The 8,387-nt window shown below is 35.9% G+C and overlaps 1 protein-coding gene across 1 annotated transcript in view; it reads left to right on the top strand.

The window, feature by feature from the left end:
* The window catches only part of LOC108968607, a gene marked incomplete at its 5' end in the record, with an annotated part of 66,859 nt that overhangs the window by 37,751 nt on the left and 20,721 nt on the right, over positions 1-8,387 (top strand). The window contains 2 exons of the mRNA XM_018932725.1: positions 7,033-7,184; positions 7,889-8,030. Of these exons, the coding sequence (XP_018788270.1) occupies positions 7,033-7,184; positions 7,889-8,030 (294 nt within the window). The remainder of the gene's footprint in view (positions 1-7,032; positions 7,185-7,888; positions 8,031-8,387) is intronic.

Genomic DNA, 8,387 nt, shown 5'->3' on the forward strand with positions numbered 1-8,387 from the left:
TTTTAGACGTTCAATTTTATTTCCATGAATTTCAATGACGATTTCGGCTGATTTTTGATGAATGCACGCACAGTTTCGATGGAATCTCCGGTGATCAGGGATTTTGATTGGCCCACATGCTGAWAGTCATTTATGTCCTCAAYACCACTTTGACCTACCTTCATTGACTACCAYTTTGACTACCAYTCGTGYACTCTGCTACAGGAGGCGCTAGATTCARAAARTCCTGTTTACTTTGGAATGYACTTTGTAGTCCGTCAGGCTTTAAGATATCGATTAGAAAAAAAACACAGGTTTTTTGCTATCAAAGAAACCAATCATGTGACGGAAACATCGATTTCGGGCCACTATAGCWTATAACTCCTTTACAAATTTAATCGTAATCAAATCCTTGTAATGAAATCGTTTATTTCAGTAGATTTATACACATGCATAGAATTTATACCAATAATAACTACCACGAGTATTGTTATTATTTACTCCGAGATATCCCCGACTTGCTTTCACAGTTTTCGTTAACCCATACATTCATTTCTAAATACTGCAATACTTTGYTACTTTTTGTAGTCTACTTTTCAGGATTTCCATATGCTAATGAGCTAAACTTTTCACTATATTATTGAAAATATTCTTTTTAACTAATCGCAAGTGCTACTTAATAAAACAGAAACACTGCAGAATAAGCAATTTTAAATCTCCCACAAACAACCTTAAATATATATCTACTATGTATAAGATATATTTACATTTAATGCCACGAACTGGCTTATTTTGTTCTTGCAAAGACTCATGGCTACGGAGGCAGCATTATTCTTATAAGTAACTGCAAAAGAATTTCCTTAACAACCCAGCCAGCTGTGGATTGAACTATGAGCAACAAGAACACAGAGACAATAAAATCCGTAAGACAAACTGCCGCAGCGGCAATTGTAAATACTTGTACAACTACTTAAATACAAAAGCGACGCATTGAATTGCCCGACCATGCTGGCCGAGAGGTCGTGGCTCGGGCCACGGGTGCGCTGCATAGCCCGAAAATTCAATGACTTCAATGCAACCGCAAACTTTATCGTTGTTGCGGCTGTCGCAGTGGCGACTAAAAGTTGTGTCTTCAACTTCTTACTTTATGGCCGCCTTACCACAAAGTTCACAACAATGCCTTGCCACTTAAGGCGACCGACCCGTTTCAACTTAAACTCAACACACACAGTTCAACTACTGCAACAYTTTCAACCATCCTCCTCGTTCCTCGGACACCGGCAACTGCAAACAATTGAACTGTATTGCAATTGTGGCATTTGGCAAACAGCAACTGAAGTGGCTGCAGTGGCAGTGGCAGCTGTTTAGGCCGTCTCATCTTCTGCCGCCGGGTGTCTCCACAAATTGGCAGCGAGGGGTTGTGTAGTTTAATACAGCTCAACTGCTGACTGGTAAGCTGTTTGGCTGCACATTGCGGCAGTCCGTGATTTTCCGTTATTGCTCTGCAGTTGCCGCGAACACATGTTGCGCCTCGTTCAACTCAATTCAAACTGTCATGTTTCGCTTTTGTTCACCATCTTCGGATTATGGCCAAATTGCGACAACATGATAAGATTGCAATTTTATGGCTGGTGAGCTATGCGACATTGATGGTGACATTGGTGAGGTGACTTGCGGTTGTGGTTGCGATTCTAAGCATACCATACTCGAGTAAGAAGGTGCCTAGTTCACAATTTGTTCACCGCTACACTCGAACACGAAGTGCCCCACAGTCTGTGCTTCGGGAAGTGCCGTTAATATTAATTGAAAATTCAGTTATTCGGACATTTTAAATGCTTTGAACTTCAGCTCTTTTTTCGATTTTTGAAAATTTTTTTAGTTATCTAAACAAATTAAATATTTTGTTTGTACTTTCCGAATTGAGCAGGAGTCAGTGCATATTGTCACCTCGTCTGCAGCTGCAAAGTTCGCGTTTTTATGGTCAAAGTTTTAAAGTTTGCTGCAACCGATGAGCGCTGCACATGACATATTATTTTATAATATGCAAACATATGTATGTATATGTATAGAGAGAACAATTAATTAAAAGAAAATTATATGTTTGAATTTTTTTAGAGGCGCACACATTTGCAGCTTTAYTATTTTATTGTTGGCCATTTGACACCCACTTTATCTTATGGGGTTGCATGAGTGTACTCGGTTAAAAACAGCCTTTTCCAATAATTTTTTCTCATATAAAAATGAAATAATTGATTAAAACTTTTATTGACAAAGAAATTTTTTATTTTTTTTCTGAAATTTTTGGAAAAAAATTATTTGCAACTCGGCCATTGCGACGTCATTTCTTCGATCCCTCGGAAAAAAGATGTGCCCGCGTTGRCGGSATAACCTCTTACAGGATCATCTAAAGTGAAAAAATATTTGTTTTAGTTAAAACCTTAAGTTAGAACTTGGACGCAGGAAAACAAACTGAAAATTGGATTTAATTTTTACAAAAAAAAAAAAAAAAAAACTTTAAAATTTCAATCGAAATTTCGCACATTTTTATACAAATAGTTGTAATCGAAAGAAAACCTTTGTCCATATTTTTAAGACTTGTACCTCAAATACCTGTAAAAAATTTCATGTAGATCGGTTGAGCAGTTTTCGGGAAATCTTGGCTTCAAAAACACACAGTTTCGAGAAAAACTCATTTAAAGACAGGCGCTTAGCCTAGCTTCGAGCACACAAGTTCTCAAGGCTGTATCTCGGGAACTATTACTCGGATCGACTTGAAAATCTAGGCCAATATTCTAGAGGTGTTATAGAATTCAATAAAAAAATAAAATTAGAGTTTTTGAAACCTATAAACCCATATAGCCCCTTAACTCAGGAGATATTTCGAAGAAACTCAACTCTGTTTAAAGCTACAGTGAAAATTTKTAGAACAAATTTATAAGGACGGTAAAGATATTATATTGCATAACATACAAAGATTTATTACAGTTGTTTTTTATTTTATTTTATTTTTTGTTTTAGTTGTACGTTGTAATACTTATATTCTTTAAGAAAAGGAGTTGCCACATGTTAGAAAATGAGCAATCAAATTATGTGAACTCTGATGTGGTTTTAGGTTTTCTAACTATTTAAAATACAGTATTCAATATTAAAATATGTATAGTGTTGCCACCTGTTTAAAATTTTAAATTAATCAATTGGGTTAGATCAACAAATTGGAGTTGAATGGCTCCAAATCGCAYATATTTGAAAGACTTTGCAACGAAAATAGAAAAAAGAGTTGCCATATGTTTGAAATTTGCTMGTAAATTAAATGAACTCAGTAGACAAATATTAGCATTCTACAAATCTATCTAAACATAATTTACTTCTAATGAATGAACATGGTTGCCAACTGTTCGAAATTACAAAACATTATTAGAAAGAAATACTCAAAATGGGTAAAAAATATAAATTGTTGGCGGAGAGCATAAAGCTCAAAATATTTGTAAAGTGGCAAGATTGTAAAAGTTTCCATTGAAATATATTTACACATATAATTCATTTACAAGTATTACAATTAAAGTATATTATTACAAATGTCATTTTTATTTCTGATTTTTTCTTTTGTAAAATAATTTTTTAAATAAAACTGCTCAAGAGCGATAATTGTTTAACTATCAGTTTTTTACATTTACTTGCATTGAAGCAACCGAAGGCTATTTTTCGGAAGTTGCCGTTTTGAATGGCAAAAACAAAGAGATATTTGCTATCGGAGACATTTTTTTTATAATCTGGAAGTAAATTCATAATTAATAGCCACAGCTGATAAATAAGACTCAGGATAATCTATATATATTCATATGTGGTCACCATCTACTTGAAACTACGCCCAACACTTAATTGGATAGTATATATTTTCACTGAATTCTGAAGTGACTTCATTACCATTWTCTTTTTTTACTTCAATTAAAAGTTTTACACCTCCAAATATACACCCTTTACTAGAGCAATTACTTAAAAAATATCCTCGATAAATTCTCTATTAGTTGTGGTGTAGTATGAAAGTATATATGTATGTWAAGTCAAAGTTAAGTCTCTTTGGAGAATTATCCAACAATATAACCTTTACAAACACCAACACGAACGTACTTTTTCGTAATTTACAATTTTTCSTTATTTTAAATCAGAGTCCAGTAATTGCCTTCCTTAAATCAGATTCCGTTAAATGCAACCTCATGTTGCAGAAAATTCTGCAACGCACTGCAACTGCTTAAATATGCTACAACAGCTATATGCACAATGCACTCACACTTCCATATCAACACATGCGCCGCCACACACCTRCTCAGTAGCAGCGCAGTGGCAGCGCAGCACCAGCGCATTAAGCAGCGCTGCGATCTGCAGTGAAAATGGCAACTTTCGCAGTTTGAACGTTGAAATGGAGAAATATATTTGGCTTTTATCTCGCGACATATTTACACCTGACAAGCTGTAACCGCAAGCGGCCGGCTGCGTATGCAGTGGGCCTTACGTGCATAAATTGCATTAAAAAGTTTCGCGTGCAACGTGCCTTGGCCTGCGGCAGAGAGACAGTCAAATAACGTCAATTTTTAATTGTGACAACATTTCCGGTGATGAGCCTGATGGGAGGGAAATGATGCGGCATCAGATGTCAGTCAATACATGCATTTAACGGTTGAGTGTAAATGTGTTGGTTATTGTGTCGGAGGAAGCAAGTTTAAGTGCATACGCCGTCTTTTTTCCTTTTGGTTCTTATATAACATCTTATATATACCTATTTAAGTATGTAGCACTTGGTGAGCACTGCCTCAGCTTTAAATTTATTCAGCCACACTGAAAGGTTAATGAYGCCGTGTCACCAGTTCGCCTCAATATTTACATCAATTAATACACACGCATTCATCGATATGTGTCTACAGTCGTGCATTTTTCGTGTCTATATAAGTATTGTTCGATTGTAGCAAATATGTGTGGATTTTGTTGCACTTTTTGGTATRAAAATGGTTTCTTAAAGGTAGCGAAAATTTGTAAACTTTTAAAAAAATTTTTATAAAATAGTAATAATCCAGGATTTGCGTATATTTTTAAGTTTTTATGAGAARTTGTGACTCATTATCATTTTAAGTAATTACTTTTTTTGATAGACGTCTAATCGAAATTTTCCTCTTAGTTCTGACCTATGAATTGGTGTTACTGACAAAATAGAAGAACGATACACTATTACTAATAAACTTATTAAAAATTATTTAAGGTATAATCTTCAAAGTTGTTAAAATCAGGCATCAAACCCTAAATCTGTGTGGGCGTAGTGTATTATCTCCGAACACTGCAGTCTTCTCAATATTATTTGCAAGTTGTATCTACAGTGAAATCATTATCCCGCTACAGTTTCAGCACACTGCTTCGCACATTGACCACTTTGCTGTTAGCAAAAATAAAAAACATAATCCAATAATTGGTGATAACTCTGTTCCATGACTTTGGGTATTCTACATAAAAAACGTAATGTGTCTCAAAGAAGGCCAATTCAAAGTGAAGAAGGAAAACAAAGTTCGTAAAAGAAAATACTGCAAACATTGGATTGAAATTTGTATTGATTTTACATACATTACGCTTGGTGTTATATTTATAAATAACTGATTGATTTGGGTCAAGAATCAAAGTGTTTAATATTATTCGTTTTGAAATGAGTAATTTTTTTGTATTCGATTCACCAAAATGAAAGGAATACACAAGAAATACGAAACCTATCAGGGATTTCTTCTGATGAACTGGATTTGAAGACGTGCTTTTATTGAGAAGTATTGCTTTGAAAACCAAAGAAATGGAAAATCTTATTAACTGCTTGATAAATATACTCAAAAGCCTTTTGGATATTGACAACGTCGTACGACTTTTGAAGCTCAAAGGTGAACTTGATCACTGGCAGTGCAATTGGGGGCAGCAGCAAAAGTAAAAAACAACGTTGAAGAACTGCGATKTAGACCTAYATCCYATAATTCTTAGCTTTATTCGCATCTTCTGTACTCTTCCTGGTTCAAACGCGGCGAAGTGTCGAAAAAGAGCGTTCAGATCTTTTTTGATATTTCGCCAAATGATAACGTGGCTGAGGGCGAACATGCTTCAAGGTAGATTGAACGGCCTGGCCTTGCGGCACACGCATCATAACGTGAAGTCAATGCAGAAGAAGTGCTCGAAGGATTCTCAAAACTTGGCCGACATCGTTCGGGTTTGTGACAAAWTTCTATTAAATACTGACTACAGTACTATACATTCCAATAAAGTATGTCATCCACACGTCWATGATTTACTTATAATGTATTTTATTCAATTTAATCAAATTTTGCAGAGATTATTGACCACGACAAAAAATATTTTCCGAAAAAATTGTTCAGTTTGGATCACTATAACATATAGCAGCCAAACAAACATACAAATAAAACTAAAGATAAAAGTCTTTAATACCACTTTAAGTCATTAGAAAAACACTTGTGAGGCTTTGGTCCGGTTGAAGCTAATATTATTTCTCGTTTGTTTTTAGAATCGTCAGATCAACTCTTTCCCTAAACAGAAAATTACTCAATCTCTCAACTTCAGTCAAATGTCAAATATGGATTTTATGCGCATCATATAGTATATTTAAAAATGAACAGATTTTCTTCCAAAGTTTAACATAACATTGTCATTGTTAATAAATGAGCACTTCAACTACTAAAGTTTCTTTGCCAAGTTAAATAATAACAGTAAATTAAAGTTCTCATCTAATGCCACTTACTAATTAAATGTTCTCTCTTCCTTTCTATCATACACGCACGCACACACGCGTGCGTTGCATTGCCGATTGCTGCTGGGCTGACTGTGCTGATGAACTATGCGCCTAAATTTAACTCGTACGCTGCTCAATGATTTACAATTTGTCCATATGCAACAACAACAATAAAACAATAATACGAAATCAATATATTACAACAATGCTCCGGCGATTGTTGTGCCCATTGCCGCTGCTGCTACAACAACTACATTTGCTGCTAACGAAAACAACTGTGAATGCAGCCAAACTGGACGGCGTGAAAACGTACATGCGCATGCGCCGTGTGCCCAATCATCTGCAGGTGAAAGTCATTAAATGGTTCGATTACCTGTGGCTGACCCAAAAATGTTCCGACGAGGAGCGAGCTGTATCCTGTCTTCCTGATAAATTAAAGGTAAATACACACCCAAACACAAACACCTCAACACTTCCCCATATACACATTCATGTATGCATATGCGTGCATTTGAGCCGAGCATAAGCGTTTATATGCAAGCAACTGCTAGAATGGCACATAAACAGCAACGAAATTGCATCGCAGCCACTTCAGCGCTCCATCCACCAATGTGGAGCTGATGTCATTACATTGCTGGCGGAAATATTTTCACCAATGTGTATGACCAACTAGTTGGCAAAAGCATTCAACGCACTTAAGCACACGCACCTACATACACACGAACACTCACTTATTTYAGGCATTTCAGTGTAGCATTGGCTCAGACACGGCTGTCGGTTATTGGGCATCGGAAATTTTGCAATTGGCAATTTTCGAATTTTTGTTTGATGCCCTATCTGCCTGCCGGTGACTCAAATAGCCGCTTTACACACACACACACGCATCGACTTGCCAATGTAGGTAGCCTGCTTATGCTGGCGCTTAAACATTCGCACGCATTTGCAAACACATTGATGCTGCATTTCAGTTGATTTATGTGTGTTGGTAATTGTATTTCCGAAATTTCACTACACATTTCGCAACTCATTTGTGTTTTTTTTTTTTATTTTTTTTATTTTTTTTTCTGTTAAATTTCAAATATTTTTCTGTTGCTGTCTCTGCCTCTGGCCACTAACTTTCCACTGTATATTGCATACTTACAGGCTGAAATAGCAATTAACGTCCATTTAGATACACTTAAGCGAGTTGAAATTTTTCAAAATACCGAAGCGGGTTTCCTATGCGAATTGGTGCTACGTCTGCGGCCGGTACTCTTCTCACCCGGCGACTACATTTGCCGGAAGGGTAAGTGAATTCAAACACACACACATTTCTGTACAAACACAGAGAGTTTCAGTTTAGTAGTTCGGTATTCACATATGTGTCGTTAATTAGGTGTATTTGGAGCTTTAGTCGCAAAGCTTTAATTTCTTAATTGATAGTTAGCGCTCACACGAGCGGTTGTTGCCTATACTTTGAGCTCCAACTGACGATTTGAACGTGTTTGTGTGCCGTTTGTTAAATAATAAAATTACGCTGRTTTGGGATTTCTATTCTGGGTGCAGGGTTTTGAAACTTTTATATAAGAATTTGGTTTAACTAAGTTTTAAATTGCGAGCTTTAATGAAAAGTAATTATTTTTGAAGGTATTTGAGTAAATCT

The sequence above is a fragment of the Bactrocera latifrons genome, unplaced genomic scaffold (genome assembly GCF_001853355.1).
Source record: "Bactrocera latifrons isolate USDA-ARS-PBARC rearing strain unplaced genomic scaffold, ASM185335v1 scaffold_221, whole genome shotgun sequence".
In the NCBI taxonomy this organism is placed as follows: domain Eukaryota; kingdom Metazoa; phylum Arthropoda; class Insecta; order Diptera; family Tephritidae; genus Bactrocera; species Bactrocera latifrons.